This window comes from Macaca fascicularis, chromosome 3 (genome assembly GCF_037993035.2).
Source record: "Macaca fascicularis isolate 582-1 chromosome 3, T2T-MFA8v1.1".
Classification (NCBI taxonomy): Eukaryota; Metazoa; Chordata; class Mammalia; order Primates; family Cercopithecidae; genus Macaca; species Macaca fascicularis.
The window spans coordinates 52,602,501-52,617,871 of record NC_088377.1 but is presented as its reverse complement, the minus strand read 5'-3'; the positions used below and the strand labels follow the sequence as shown (position 1 = coordinate 52,617,871).

At 53.6% G+C, this 15,371-nt stretch overlaps 1 protein-coding gene and 2 long non-coding RNA genes across 6 annotated transcripts; 1 reads left to right on the top strand and 2 right to left on the bottom strand.

Moving 5' to 3' along the window:
- Window positions 1–236: 236 nt before the first annotated feature.
- On the bottom strand, window positions 237–5,773 carry LOC135970110 (uncharacterized). Its single transcript, XR_010585556.1, has 2 exons — window positions 5,570–5,773; window positions 237–442 (listed from the first exon to the last, which is right to left on the bottom strand). It is a non-coding gene; the product is annotated as an uncharacterized lncRNA (long non-coding RNA).
- Window positions 5,251–7,974, top strand: ABHD11 (abhydrolase domain containing 11). Of its 3 annotated transcripts, none has more exons than XM_045389691.3 (6): window positions 5,251–5,453; window positions 5,624–5,759; window positions 6,331–6,504; window positions 6,675–6,845; window positions 7,074–7,135; window positions 7,373–7,974. In XM_045389691.3, the coding sequence occupies exons 1-6, from the start codon at window positions 5,332–5,334 to the stop codon at window positions 7,503–7,505; spliced, it is 798 nt and encodes a 265-aa protein (XP_045245626.1). In that variant the 5' UTR covers window positions 5,251–5,331; the 3' UTR covers window positions 7,506–7,974. The 3 variants fall into 3 exon arrangements, with proteins under 3 accessions (XP_045245626.1, XP_005549452.2, XP_073890832.1); XM_005549395.4 differs by having other exon boundaries at window positions 6,954–7,135; XM_074034731.1 differs by lacking the exon at window positions 5,624–5,759 and having other exon boundaries at window positions 6,954–7,135.
- Window positions 7,209–8,987, bottom strand: LOC135970109 (uncharacterized). 2 transcript variants are annotated; one of them, XR_012432317.1, is made up of 4 exons: window positions 8,929–8,987; window positions 8,569–8,827; window positions 8,220–8,340; window positions 7,209–8,138 (listed from the first exon to the last, which is right to left on the bottom strand). It is a non-coding gene; the product is annotated as an uncharacterized lncRNA (long non-coding RNA). The 2 variants fall into 2 exon arrangements; XR_010585555.2 differs by having other exon boundaries at window positions 8,569–8,987.
- Window positions 8,988–15,371: the final 6,384 nt, after the last annotated feature.

Sequence of the window (15,371 nt, the reverse complement as noted above, 5' to 3'; positions counted from 1 at the left end):
GAAGGAGGATTGACTGGAAGTATGAGAATCTGTGGGGCTGGTGGGAATCTGTGGACAATCTGTGGGAAGGCTTGGTGGGGGGCAGGTGCGGGTGAGGCAGGGAGGTGGCAGAGAGAGCTCGTGGAGATGTTCTGGACACCAGAGCCCTGGCCTGATCCTGTGCCGTCCCCACCTTCTCTGGATGGCTGGGGCCAACCTAACCTGCTCCGAAGAAAATAAATACTCAGACACAATCCTTTGTTGTGAGATTGATTGATTTGTTGTTTTGTTCACGGCTGTGTCTACGAAGGTGCTTGGTGCGCAGTGAGAGGCTCTGATGGATCTGGGCTTGTTGAAGCAAGGCAGGAAGGAGCCGGTGTTCTCAAAGTGTTGGGTGAGTCGTAGGGGAGGCGCACCCGGCAACAGACCCTCAGGGATTACCATTCCCACGTGGGAAAGGTTGCTGTGCAGATTAAACAAGATAATGTATATGAAAATCCCGGCTGCTTAACACATCGACTTAGGTTCAAAATCTGGGAGGAGAGAAGCTGGGCTGATGTGGGGGTTGAGATGGGAGGAGGTTTTGAGGGGAGTCACATAGGAGCCCACTGGGGACAGCCCCACAGGAAAGCTCCAGGGGTCTTCCGGGAAACCCCAACTGGTGCCAGCACAGCTGACACTCCTGCCCCACCTGGCCCGGCCAGCAGGAATTTGCCCCATGACCTCCTCTGGCACGCTGCTGTCACCATGGCGACCGGCCACAAAACAAGCAGCCCGATTGTCCCTGCTCAGCGGGGCAGGTGAAACCCTGGCCACGTGACCGATACTGGGCCAGGTGCAGTTAAGGGACACCCGCCACCTCCCCTCCTTAACCCATTCAATGCCACCGCCACCTAGGTGCAGTGTCCCGGCCACCTCAGGCCGCACCCCTTCGGCCCTTGGTCCCCACAGCCTGAAGGGTGGTGACGAAATACACGGAGCACTGAGTTAGGAGTCAGTGAAGGAAAGAATCCGGGCCGTGCCCTGGCTGAGTGACTTGGAGCTGGGTTACTTCGCCATCCAAGCCTCTCTTTCCTCATCAGCAAAATAAGGACGGCACCCTCCCACTTCACAGGAAGGCTGGGAACATGTATGGGGCGGTGTAGACTCGACCTCCAAAGAGCAATAGTCCATTTCACCTCCCACCTTCACCTCCGCAGGTCAGGGGCTCCGGAAGGCCTCCCCTCTGGCCTCCCCTAGAAGGAGGCCTTCGCCAACCGACAGCAAGCTTCCTGGCCAGGTAGCAACGACGCCTCCCCTAAGCCCACCTCTTTCTCTGGAACGTTCAAGTAGAAACATCAAACCAACTGGTTTTTCTGCTTGCCTTCACCAGCCACCTGATCAGGGCTGGGGCCCCGGACTCTGAGTAAATATCTCAAGGCTGCTTCAGCCCCTAGATATGGGGCTCTTGCGCCAGGCTGAGATGACCTTGTGGATTGTGGGGTGTGTGGCAGGGAGCAGTTTGAAAGCACCTCTGAGGCCAGGCACAGCGGCTCACTCCTGTAATCCCAGCACTTTGGGAGGTCGAGGCGGGAGGATCACCTGAGGTCAGGAGTTCAAGACCAGCCTGCCCAACACGGTGAAACCCAGTCTCTGCTAAAAATACAAAAATTAGCTGGGCGTGGTGGTGCACACATGCAATCCCAGCTACTTGGGAGGCTGAGAAAGAGAATCGCTTGAACCCGGTGGAGGTTGCAGTGCGCTGAGATTGTCCCACTACACTCCAGCCTGGGCAACAGAGAGAGACTCTGTCTCAAAACAAACAAACAAACAAAAAGCACCTTTGAAATACTATTGTTCTGAATCTTCAACCCTCATGCCCCTCATCCACCAACTCTAGACAAACACCCTCCAAGGACCCCTCCCAGGCCTGGGACCAGCCCCCATCCAGGGCTCAGATGTCCTCATCACTCCCCTAATTACTATGCGAGAAACAAATGATCGCACCACCTGGTGTGCTTAGAGTCCCCGGTGACCTCAGCCCTCCTCAGATTAGAACCAAACACCTAAGAGTCCCATTAGGCAGGAGATGGAGCTTTACAGAGTTAGGACACATCCTCAGCTCGGCCAACATGGTGAAACCCCATCTCTACGAAAACCAGTAAAAATCAGCCGGGTGTGGTGGTACACGCCTGTAGTCCCAGCTACTCAGGAGGCTGAGGCATGAGAATTGCTTGAACCCGGAAGGTGGAGGTTGCAGTGAGCCGGATTCCAGCCTGGGCGACAGAGCCAGACCCTGTCTCAAAAAAAAAAGTAATGGCCGGGCGCAGTGGCTCATGCCTGTAATCCCAGCACTTTGGGAGGCTGAGGTGGGTGGATCACCTGAGGTCGGGAGTTTGAGACCAGCCTGACCAACGTGGAGAAACTCAGTCTCTACTAAAAATACAAAATTAGCCGGGCATAGTGGCGCATGCCTGTAATCCTAGCTACTTGGGAGGCTGAGGCAGGAGAATCACTTGAACCCAGGAGGTGGAGGTTGCAGTGAGCCGAGATCACACCACCGCACTCCAGCCTGGGCAACAAGAGCGAAACTCCGTCTCAAATAATAATAATAATAAATTAATTAATTATTTAAAAAAGAGTTAGGACTCATCCTGTGGGTCCTGGACCGCCCTAAGGAGGTGGGGGAGGGGCCAGTATAAGACTAGCTGGCCCAGGTGTCATCTCCAGGAGAGCCACTAACCCAGCCACCTGCAGAACTTTCACATAAGCATTTCCCAGCGCCCTGAAGCTCTCGATGACTATCACTACTTTGCACCAGATGAACAAGACATGGCTCCTGCTGTGGACGCACACAGGGAGGGCCGCCTCTATAATACTACACAGTAGCCTCTGAGAAATGCTTCGAGAACGTTCGATCAAAGAGATTAGTTTTAACTCAGAAAATCTGGGAAGGCTTGAGGAGGCAGCAGTTATACAAGGCCTTAAAAGGCCTATAGCTGGCCAGGTGCAGTGGCTCAAGCCTGTAATCCCAGCTGGGAGGCCGAGACGGGTGGATCACGAGGTCAGGAGATCGAGACCATCCTGGCTAACACGATGAAACCCCGTCTCTACTAAAAATACAAAAAAATTAGCTGGGCGTGGTGGCGGGCGCCTGTAGTCCCAGCTACTCAGGAGGCTGAGGCAGGAGAATGGCCTGAACCCGGGAGGCGGAGCTTGTAGTGAGCCGAGATCTGGCCACTACACTCCAGCCTGGGCGACAGAGCGAGACTCCATCTCAAAAAAACAAACAAACAAACAAACAAAAAAACAAAAACAAAAAAGCTTATAGCCGAGGCCAGGCATGGTGGCGCACACCTGTAGTTCCATCTGCTCAGGGGGCTGAGGCGGGAGGATCACTTGAGTCAAGGAGTTCCAGACCAGCCTGAAACTGTCCCCTTGCTATGCCTAGAACATAGCAAGACCCTATCTCTACAAAACAGAAAAAAATTAGCCAGACATGATGGTACACATCTGTGGTCCCAAGATATTCGGGAGGCTGAGGCAGGAAGATTGCTTGGGCCCGGGAGGAAGAGGTTGCAGTGAGCCATGATTGTGCCACTGTACTCCAGCCTGGGGTGACGCAGTGAAACCCTGTCTCAGAAAAAATAAAATAAAAGCCATATACCTGAGATGGGAGGGTTGCTTGAGGCCAGGAGCTGGAGACCAGCTTGAGCAAGGTAGCAAGACCCTTCTCTAAAAAAAATTTTGTTGGGCCAGGTGTGGTGGCTCATGCCTGTAATCTCAGCACTTTGAGCTCAAGAGTTCGAGACCAGCCTGGGCAACATAGCCAAGACCCTGGTTCTATTTAAAAAAAAAATTTTTTTTTTGAGATGGAGTCTCGCTCTGTTACAGAAGCTGGAATGCAGTGGCAAGATCTTGGCTCACTGCAACCTCCATCTCCCAAGTTCACAGGATTCTCCTGCCTTACCCTCCCAAGTAGCTGGAACTTACAGGGCCGTGCCACCAGGCCTGGCAATTTTTTTTTTTTTTTGAAACGGAGTCTGTCTCCATTCCCGAGGCTGGCGTGCAGTGGCGCAATTTCAGCCCACTGCAACCTCCGCCTCCTGAGTTCAAGCGATTCTCCTGCCACAGCCTCCCGAGTAGCTGAGATTACAGGCACCTGCCACCATGCCCAGCTAATTTATGTATTTTTAGTAGAGACGGGGTTTCGCCATGTTGGCCAGGGTGGTCTTGAACTCCTGGCCTCAGGTGATCCACCCGCCTCAGCCTCCCAAAGTGCTGGGATTACAGGCGTGAGCCACCACGCCCGGCCTAAAAAAAAATTTTTAACCATGATTCTGAAAGAAAGAAAAAAAAAAGTTAAAATTAGTCTGCGCCTGTAGTCCCAGATTCTCGGGAGGAAAAGGCGGGAGGATCGTTTGAGCCCAGGAGGTCGAGGCTGCAGTGAGCTACGGTCGTGTCACTGCACTCCGGCCTGGGCGAGGGTAAGACCCCCCACCAAAAAAAAAGTATAGGACTCGGGCAACTGGCTATCTGGAAGACAGACAGCACCCCAGCAGGAGGAGGTGGGGTATGGAGAAGACCTTGAAAGGCAGGGTGCCCGATAGGGGAGTATGAGAACGGAGAGTACGGGCGGAAAAGCAGGCGGGATCAGAGTGGGAGAGGCTCCCCCAAATGTAAAGGGGACAGAGGGGCTTGGGGGAGAGCTCTAGAGTGCCCCCGAGCTCCTTCTAGATCGACGACTCCAGAATGGATGGGTGCCTGTGCTCCGCCCAGCCTGCCCGGGCCCCCAGCAGTGGAGCACGGCGCCACCACACTGGCGCTCCGCCGCCCAGAGCCACACGGGCGCCACTCGCCCCCGCCGGCGGCACAGAAACGATGGCAGCCACCCAGGTCAGTGAGCGACGACAGGTGCGGGGCGGGAACCGAGGCCCAAGCTGCAGCACAGAACCGAGCACGCGCAGAGCGGCGCAGACCGAATTCCCAGACCTTAGGGCGGTAGGGTCCCGACTCCCCGCGCGGATTCTATGCTGGGCGGGGCTTCGCGAGGGGCGGGGCAAACGCCTTGGGTGGCCCTGCCTAGGGCGTGGCCAGGTGCGGCGCTCAGGGCGACCGGCGCAAGGCCTGCGGGGATTACGTAATGGCGTAAGGGGCCGGGATGGAGGCGGGGCCGGACCGTTCTCGGGGATTACGTAAGGAAACGTGACCGAGGGCGGAGAATCCGCGATGGGGGCGGGGAGAGGGCGTGGCTCAAGTCGGAACTGGGCGGGGCTCAAGACGGAACTGGGCGGGGCTCCGAGCGAGAGCGGAAGAAGGAGCGTGGGTAGGCCGTACCTTGCGAGGTGCGAGCCGGACAACGTGCTTGCAAGCATGCTCCGCTGTACCCGAGCCTGGAGGCTCCCCCTTGAGGGGCTCGGCCCGCACAGTCCTAGCTTCGCGAGGGTGCCTGTCGCACCCAGCAGCAGCGGCGGCCGAGGAGAGGCCGAGCCGAGGTCAGTCAGGGGCACCGGGCGGGAGGCGCCCTGTCCTCCTTTTCCTGCCGGGCCCCGACGGCCCCATATCCTCCCCGTCGCCTCCCAGGCCTCTCCCCCAAAGCCCTTTCCCCTACCCCTTTCCCCGCCTCCACCGGTTCAGACCCTAACGCGGATCCTTCCCCTGCCAGGCCGCTTCCGCTTTCCTACAGCCTTCTGGACGGGGAGGCAGCCCTCCCGGCCGTCATTTTTCTGCACGGGCTCTTCGGCTGCAAAACTAACTTCAACTCCATCGCCAAGGCGTTCGCCCAGCAGACAGGACGTAGGGTGCGCTTCCGAGTGGGCGGGGCCTGGGAGGAGGCGGGGCTGGGGCGTCCCGCTTCTCGGGGTCCCGCTCCTCACGCTGAGTATGGACCCTGAACGGCAACCCCGTTTGTTCCCTCACGTTGCCATCTTCATTAATTCATGTTGTAGATCTCAATCGGCGCTGGCCAATGACTAGGCGCCTGCACCCTTTCCATGAAGGGGCCTGCTTGTTTCCTAGGGATGACCTGGAGCTCACCACCTCTTATGGCAGCCCGTTCTTCTGTGCTCCTACTGTTGGAAATTCCTGGAGTCTCGTTCCTGGCATTCTCCGGGATTACCCCCCAGCCTGGCCAGCCCTTCAGAGACGTGGTCACAACCCTGGGGCCTGCTCTTCTCTGGCAGAGTGGCCCCAGGTTCTTCATCTGGGCCTTCTAGGTCTGGAAACTGGGCCCTCCCACCATCTGGGCCCTTCCCCTCTGCAGGGTGTATCCCCAGGCTCTCCACACCCTTGACCTGCTGTCCCTACAAGGCCTTTGGCTGTCTACCCTAGAATGGGGATACCAGCGCAGTTCTGTCTCACCCCACTCCCCAGGTGCTGACGGTGGATGCTCGTAACCACGGTAACAGCCCCCACAGCCCAGACATGAGCTACGAGATCATGAGCCAGGACCTGCAGGACCTCCTGCCCCAGCTGGACCTGGTGCCCTGTGTCGTCGTTGGCCACAGCATGGGAGGGAGGACAGCCATGCTGCTGGCACTACAGAGGGTGAGCCACCCCTGTCTGGGGCCTCCTCCCATTCAGTATATACCCTGAGTGCCCCGCAGGCAACCTGGGACTCAAATGATCCTTGGATGACCACATTCAGGCTCCAGGAGCCGTGCCTGAGACTCACTGTGTCTGCCTAAGACTGGTCCCAATTCTGTTCTCTCCCACAGCCAGAGCTGGTGGAACGTCTGATTGCTGTAGATATCAGCCCAGTGGAAGGCACAGGTTCCTCCCACTTTCCTGCCTATGTGGCAGCCATGAGGACCGTCAACATCCCAGATGGGCTGCCCCGCTCCCATGCCCGGAAACTGGCAGATGAACAGCTCAGTTCTGTCGTCCAGGTGATACACCCAAGCCCCCCGGATGCTATTGTAGACCGGGACCTGTCAAGGGAAGAGTGGTACCCCCAGTCCGCACAAGGAACCCCCCCAACTGCTGCACTTCCACAGAACCTGGCCGTACGGCAGTACCTGCTCACCAACCTGGTAGAGGTAGACGGGCGTCTCGCGTGGAGGTTGAACTTGGATGCCCTGGCCCAGCACCTAGACAAGCTCTTGACTTTCCCACAGAGGCAGGAGTCCTACCTCGGACCAACACTCTTTCTCCTCGGTGGAAACTCCCAATTCGTGCAGTAAGCCAGCTTGGGTAGTGGGAGGGGCATGCTTTACTCGCCCAGGCCCTAGCCTGGGGACCCTACCAGGGAAGGCCTTGGGTGTGGAAGGTGGGTGGCTGAGAGGCCAGAAATACCACTGGGCATGTGGACTTATGCAGCTCTCTCCGTTTCTCCCCACTCTGCTTACACTTGTCTCTTTCACTCCTCCTTATCCCACTTTCACCCATTTTCGATGGCCATCACTGCAATGCACAGTCCCAGCCACCACCCTGAGATTATACGGCTGTTCCCTCGGGCCCAGATACAGACGGTGCCGAACGCTGGCCACTGGATCCACGCTGAACGCCCACAGGACTTCATAGATGCCATCCGAGGCTTCTTGGTCTAAGAGTTGCTGGCAAGAAGGGGGCTGGGCACAGTGGCTCATGCCTGTAATTCCAGCACTTTGGGAGGCTGAGGTGGGAGGATCACTTGACACCAGGAGTTCGAGAGTAGCCTGGCCAACATGGTGAAACCCCATCTCTACTAAAAGTACAAAAATTAGCCTGACGTGGTGGTGCACGCCTGTAATCCCAGCTACTCAGGAGGCTGAGGCAGGAGAATCACTTGAACCCAGGAGGCGGAGGTTGCAGTGAGCCGAGATCACACCACTGCACTCCAGCCTGGGCAACAGAGCAAGACTCTGTCTCAAAAAAGACAAAACAAAACAAACAGGAGGCACAAAACCCAGGCTTCCAGTCCCTGCAGCCTGCTCCACATTTGGGCACAGAAGGACTCAGACAGGCACTGAGTGGGCACGAGGTTTTACAGGAGTGGTCAGACCTCAGGCTTTAATGAATAAAGACATTACTCTCCAAGTCCTGGGCTGAGGTCTGTGTCACCACCAATGTCCCCGACCCAGGAAGAATCTGGACCGGGGGGTCCTGGCAGCTCCAGGGTCCATGTGGTGTCCCCGAGTACCCTCAGTCTCTCTCTGCAGCTGATGCTGGACCTGCTGCCATACCAGCTGCTGCACGTCCTCCTGTGGACAGGAGAGCAGGTTCAAGGCTGAGCCTGTGCCCTCTTCCCCACACCTCCCAGGCCCTGACGGCATTCCGCCTACCTCCCAGGCCTCCAGCTCCCGCCTCAGCCTCAGTTTCTCCTCCAGGACCTCCAGCAGCTGGGCCTCCATGGTGCGTAGCCTGGCTTCGCACCTCTGCAGCTCTGCCTCCACTGCCTGCTTCCTGTGGGTGGCAAAGAGAGTAGCTGAGGCTCGGACCCTGTGGGTCTGGTTATGGGGTCCTGGGGGTGGACAAGTGTGGCCACAGCCCCGGCCTCAGTGACAGGGCGGCTGCTTGTGTGGCTTTCTTTCCAGAATGCCTGACTAGCCCCCCGCTCCTCCATTAGCAGGACAAGGCCCTGCAGGGGAGCCCCAAATCCCCTCCTGGCCCCCAAAAGCAGCTTCCCCTTACTTGGCAATGGCTTCATCCCGCTCCTGGAGGACTTGGTCCAGGGAAGGTTCTGTCCTGGTGTCCCCCAGTGCTCCAGCCGCCTGGTACTCTGGGCTGTGTCGCGGGGTGACAGAGGAGGAGGCGGCGACCAAGGCTTGTCTGGAAGAGGTGTCCCACTCTGGGCCTTCCCACCTTGGCCTCGGCTTTGATGCTGCTGTCAGGTGGGGAGGGGGCTGAGGTGCTGTGTACCTGCCCCTGCTTCTGCCCCAGTCTTGTGGTCCTATGGAAAGGAAAAGGAGGTGGCTGCTGTGGCCACTGCCTGCCTCAGTGCAAGCAGTGTGGGCAGGGTATTTGGACCCCCAAGGAGCAAAGAATTCTCACCCAGTCATCAGGGAAGGACGAGGCAGCTGTGTTCAGAACACCCTCAAGGGCCGGGACTCAGGGTGGCCTGGTGACTGGGACTCTTGGCAGTCGGGTGGGGCAAGCGAAAGACATGGCCCTTTGCCCTCCCTTCCCAGCAAGGCACTCCCTGGCAGGCCCCACCCCCATCAGGCCGAGGAGGAGGCCCTGCTGCACCCTAGAAACCTTCTGCCAGGCCCAGAGCACACTCAGCCCTCTTCCTCCCTTCACCACAAGAGGGTGCTCTATCCTTGTGAAAGGAGGGGCAGAGCCAGGCACGGCGGCTCATGCCTGGCATCCCAGCACTCAGGGAGGCCGAGGCAGGAGGATCTATTGAGCCCAGTTCAAGGCCACAGTGAGCCATAGGATCACACCACTGCACTCCAGCCTAGGCAACAGAGCAAGACCTTGTCTCATACAGAGAGAGTGGGAAGGAGAGGAGGGAAGAAGGCATCATGTCTCCAAAGCTGAGAGACATAAGGTACCTCAGCCCCCATCCTGAAGGGTTAGCTTTGTACCTTGAATGGCTTCATCCACACATATAAATATAACCTTTACCCCTGCAGAAAAACAGAAGGAAAAAAGTGTATTCCTGGCAGATTCCTCCTCAGATTTGATTGATTGATTGATTGATTGACCTTTTGAGACAAGAGTCTTGCTCTGTCACCCAGGCAGTGAGCCACCGCGCCCAGCCACATTTTTTGTTGTTGTTGTTGTTGTTGAGATGGACTTTCACTCTGTCACCCAGGCTGGAGTGCGGTGGTGAAATCTGAGCTGGTTGTAACCTCCACCTCCCAGTTCAAACAATTCTTCTGCCTCAGTCTCCCAAGTAGCTGGGACTACAGGTGCCTGCCACCACACCCAGATAATTTTGATTTTTTTTTTTTAGGAGAGATGGGGTTTTGCCATGTTGGCCAGGCTGATCTCAAACTCCTGACCTCATGTGATCTGCCTGCCTCAAACTCCCAAAGTGCTGGGATTACAAGCGTGACCCACATGCCCAGTCCACATTTTTTGTTCTTAGACTCAGTGTGTCACCCAGGCTGGAGTGCAGTGGCACAGTCATAGCTCACTGCAGCCTCAAACTCCTGGGCTCAACGGATCCTCCCTCCTCAGTCTTCCGAGTAGCTGGTACTATAGGCATTCACCACCATGCCCAGCAATTGTTTTTAAAATGTTTTGTAGACATGGGGTCTCTCTATGGTGCCCAGGCTGGTCTTGAACTCCTAACTTCCAGTGTCAGCCTCCCAACGCACCTGGCCCTCCTAACATGCTTGAATACTACCTCTAATATTCCCAGCATTCTGATCCAAGAGCATGGGTAGGTCTGCTGTGCCCTCAGGGGTCTCAGTACCCCCCACCAACCTTGAGGTGACCACCACCTCCACAAGTACCCAGAGTATACCAACAACATATTAATAAATGTGTAGGCCGGGCGCGGTGGCTCAAGCCTGTAATCCCAGCACTTTGGGAGGCCGAGGCGGGTGGATCACAAGGTCAGGAGATCGAGACCACAGTGAAACCCCGTCTCTACTAAAAAAAATACAAAAATTAGCCGGGCACGGTGGCGGGCGCCTGTAGTCCCAGCTACTCAGGAGGCTGAGGCAGGAGAATGGCGGGAACCCGGGAGGCGGAGCTTGCAGTGAGCCGAGATCGTGCCACTGCACTCCAGCCTGGGCAACAGCGTGAGACTCCGTCTCAAAAAAAAAAAAATAAAAAAAAAATAAAATAAAATAAATGTGTAAAAAGAAATCTCCATTTCAGCAAAGGACTTTTCAGCAAAGTTACATATTAGGGATTAGTTCCTCAACCCAGCTCCAACCAGTAAATGTCATTGGGTGCGGTGGCTGTAGTCCCAGCTACTCGGGAGGCTGAAGCAGGAGGATCACTGGAGCCCAGGAGTTCCGGGTTGTAGTGCAGTATGCCTGTAGTGCAGGTAACTATACTTGCACTAAGTTCACCACCAATTTGGTGACCTCCCAGGAGCAGGGGACTAGCAAGTTGCCTAAAGAGAGGTGCACCAGGCTGGGCGCGGTGGCTCAAGCCTGTAATCCCAGCACTTTGGGAGGCTGAGACGGGCAGATCACGAGGTCAGGAGATCAAGACCATCCTGGCTAACACAGTGAAACCCCGTCTCTACTAAAAAAATACAAAAACACTAGCCGGGCGAGGTGGCGGGTGCCTGTAGTCCCGGCTACTCAGGAGGCTGAGGCAGGAGAATGGTGTAAACCCAGGAGACGGAGCTTGCAGTGAGCTGAGATCCAGCCACTGCACTCCAGCCTGGGCGACAGAGCAAGACTCTTGTCTCAAAACAAAAACAACAACGAAAACAAATTTAAAACTGCTCTCCAATGTCCAAAAAATTTTAACCTTTAAGGTGGGAAAAAAAAAAAAAAAAAAAAAAAACACACCACAAACTGGCCAGGCGCTGTGGCTCAAACCTGTAATCCCAGCACTTTGAGAGGCCACAGTGGGCAGATCACGAGGTCAGGAGTTCAAGACCAGCCTGGCCAACATGGTGAAACCTTGTCTCTACTAAAAATACAAAAATTAGCTGGGCGTGATGGTGCGCGTCTGTAATCCCAGCTATTCGGTAGGCTGAGGCAGGAGAATCACTTGAACCCGGGAGGTGGAGGTTGCAGTAAGCCAAGATTGTACTGCACTCCAGTCTGGGTGACACAGCGAGACTGAGTGACAGAGCGAGACTCCGTCTCAGAAAAAAACAAAAACAAACAAACAAAAAACTGGTAAGTTGTGAAACCCTGTACCTAGTTGTCACGTCTTTATTCTTCCTCAATCTAGAACAATTTGCAGCCTTTGAGTTTCATGACCTTGATATTTTAGGAGATTACAGGGAAGTGATTTTGTAGACTGTCCTTCCATTTCGGTTTGTCCACTTCTTCCTGACAATGAGACCACCATGACTGACACATTTTGGACAGAAATACCACAAAACTGATGCTATGTTCTCACTGTAGCCAAAAGTCCGTTGGAGCCATCACTTCATTAAGATGTCCGTCACTTCATTAAGATGCTTTTTTTGGCTGGGTGCGGTGGTTCACGCCTGTAATCCCAACACTTTGGGAGGCCGAGGCGGGCAGATGACGAGGTCAGGAGTTCGAGACGAGCCTGGCCAACATAGTGAAACCCTGTCTCTACTAAAAATACGAAAAAATTGGCCAGGCACGGTGGCTCACGCCTGTAATCCCAGCACTTTGGGAGACTGAGATGGGCAGATCACTTGAGGCCAGGAGTTCGAGACCAGCCTGGCCAACACGGTAAAACCCCATCTCTACTACAAATTTTAAAAAGTAGCCAAGCATGGTGGCACACAACTGTAACTCCAGCTACTCGGGTGCCTGAGTGCCTGAGGCAGGAGAATCACTTGAACCCGAGAGGCGGAGGTTGCAGTGAGCCGAGATGGCGCCACCACTGCACTCAAGGCTGGGCAATAGAGTGAGATTCTGTCTCAAAAAAAAAAAAAAAAAAAAAACTACAAAAAATTAGTTGGGCATGGTGGCAGGCGCCTGTAATCCCAGCTACTCAAGAGGCCGAGGCAGGAGAATCGCTTGAACCCCAGGAGGCGGAGGTTGCAATAAGCCGAGATTGCGCCACTGCACTCCAGCCTGGGCGACAAACAGACTCCAGCTCAAAACAAAACAAAAGAAAACAAAAAAACAGAAAAAGCAAGACCAAACCATGCCTTTTTTTTTTTTTTCTTCTTTTTGAGACAGGGTCTCACTCCGTCACCCAGGCTGGAGTGTAGTGGCGCAATCATAGCTCACAGCAGCCTCGACCTCCCAGGCTCAAGCGATCCTCCCTTCTCAGCATCCCAAGTAGCTGGGACTACAGTCATGAGCCACCATGACTGGCTTTTTCCTGTCATTTATTTTGATGCTCAAATTGTCCCAGATTTGATCAGTGGATGCCCCTTGCTGACCTCTTGTCATCTTGACAAACCCCGTCATTCTTTAATCACTTCCTTTCTTTCTGGCTCAACAAGATATTTCAGGCTCATCTTGTTTCTCCCTGTCGTGGCGCTGAATTTGCCATTTCTTCAAGAATACTTGGTTTCTTTTTTAGGAGGAATAGTATTTAGAAACCAGGATCTCCGTGGTAGGCACATTCAATGCAATTAGGGTCATTCTATACCAGGGTCCACTCTGTGGGCACACATTTATACACACACATAAACATATTTATGTCTGTTTATTTCTTTATCTGTCTACATAAACTGGGGGAAAATAGTTTATTTTAAATTCCGCTTTAAAAGCACAAGTTTCATCCTTGTCTTTTTTTAACCTTTCCATATACATACTACATATATATTATATATATTATATATATAAAATATATATATTTTTTATATATATATATATTTTTTAAACAGGGTCTCACTCTGTTTCCCAGGCTGGAGTGCAGTGGTGTAATCATGGCTAACTGCAGCCTCAATCTCCTGGACTCAAGCCATCCTCCCACCTCAGCCTCCTGAGTAGCTGGGACTACAGGCACTCGCCACCATACCCAGTTCATTTTCTTTTCTTTTTTTTTTTTTTTGAGACAGAATCTTACTCTGTCACCCAGGCTGGGGTTCAGTGGTGTAGGGTCCAGCCCTACGGGGCTTAGCAGGTGTTCTCCCCATGTGCAAAGACGAGAGATTGTAAGAAATAAAGACACAAGACAAAGAGATAAAGAGAAAACAGCTGGGCCCAGGGGACCACTACCATGAAAACGCGGAGACCGGTAGTGGCCCCGAACGGCTGGGAGCGCTGATATTTACTGCATACAAGACAAGGGGGGCAGGGTAAGGAGGGTGAATCTTCTAAGTGATTGACAAGGTGAAGCAAGTCACATGATCACAGGACAGGGGGCCCTTCCCTCTTAGGTAGCCGAAGCAGAGAGAGAGAAGGCAGCCTACGTCAGCGTTTTCTTCTATGCGCTTATAAGAAAGATCAAAGACTTGAAGACTTTCACGATTCCTTCTACCGCTATCTACTACAGACTTCAAAGAGGAACCAGGAGTACAGGAGGAACATGAAAGAGGACGAGGAACGTGACCATTGAAGCACAGCGCCATAGGGTGGGGTTTAGGCCTCCGGATGACTGCGGGCAGGCCTGGATAATATCCAGCCTCCCACAAGAAGCTGGTGGAGCAGAGTGTTCCCTGACTCCTCCAAGGAAAGGAGACTCCCTTTCCCGGTCTGCTAAGTAATGGGTATCTTCCCAGACACTGGCATTACCGCTTGACCAAGGAGCCCTCAAGCAACCCTTATGTGGGCGTGACAGAAGGCTCACGTCTTGCCTTCTAGGTCACTTCTCACAATGTCCCTTCAGCACCTGACCCTATACCCACCGTTTATCCCTAGGTTATATTAGTAATTCAATAAAGAGTAATATTAAAAGCTAATGATTAATGATGTTTATAATAATGATTGATAATTGTCCATGATCATCTCTATATCTAATTTGTATTATGACTATTCTTATTCTAACTATTTTCTTTATTATACTGAAACAGTTTGTGCCTTCAGTCTCTTGCCTTGGCACCTAGGTAATCCTCCGCCCACAAGGGGCAAGATCTCAGCTCACTACTACCTCCGCCTCCAGGTTAAAGCGATACTCATGCCTCGGCCTCCTGAGTAACTGAGATTACAGGCACGGACCACCACACCTGGCTAATTTCTGTATTTTTAGTAGAGATGGGGTTTTGCCATGTTGGCCAGGCTGTTCTTGAACTCTCAACCTCAGGTGATCTGCCCACCTCGGCCTCCAAAAGTGTTTTAAAATTACAGGCATGAGCCACCATGCCTGCCCTAATTTTTTTTTTTTTAGAGTCAGGGTCTTGCTATATTGCCCAGGCTGGTCTCAAACTCCTGGGCTCAAGCAATTATCCTGCCTTAGCCTCCCAAAGTGCTGGGATTACAGGTGAAAGTCACTGCACCTGGGTCTCTCTCCTTTTTTTATTTTATTTTATTTATCTTTTTTTTTTTTTTTTTTTTTGAGACAGGGTCTCACTCTGTTGCCCAGGCAGGAGTACAATGACACAATCTCGGCTCACTGCAACATCTGCCTCCCAGGTTCAAGCGATTCTAATGCCTCAGCCTCCCGAGTAGCTGGGACTACAGGTGGGCACCACCACGCCCGGCTAATTTTTGTATTTTTAGTAGACACAGGGTTTCACCATGTTGCCCAGGTTGGTCACGAACTCCTGAGCTCAGGCGATCTGCTGCCTTGGCCTCCCAAAGTGTTGGGATGACAGGCATGCACCATGGCTCCCAGTCAGACTAGCCCATGTTTCTAAGAGCTTTACAGTCATTCATTCAGCCCACAAATATTTACTGAGTACCTACTGTGTTCAAAGTATGTTTCCAAGTGGCAGACGTAAATCAAGACAAAGTTCCTTGAACTCATGGAGCTCACATTCC

Excerpts from the sequence above, each read along its gene's own strand:
- ABHD11 (XM_005549395.4), top strand. The coding sequence starts at position 5,332 with ATGCTCCGCTGTACCCGAGCCTGGAGGCTCCCCCTTGAGGGGCTCGGC. Across the intron at positions 5,760-6,330 it reads CCCAGCAGACAGGACGTAGG|GTGCTGACGGTGGATGCTCG; the intron begins GTGCGCTTCCGA and ends CCCACTCCCCAG. Across the intron at positions 7,136-7,372 it reads GGAAACTCCCAATTCGTGCA|TCCCAGCCACCACCCTGAGA; the intron begins GTAAGCCAGCTT and ends TGCAATGCACAG.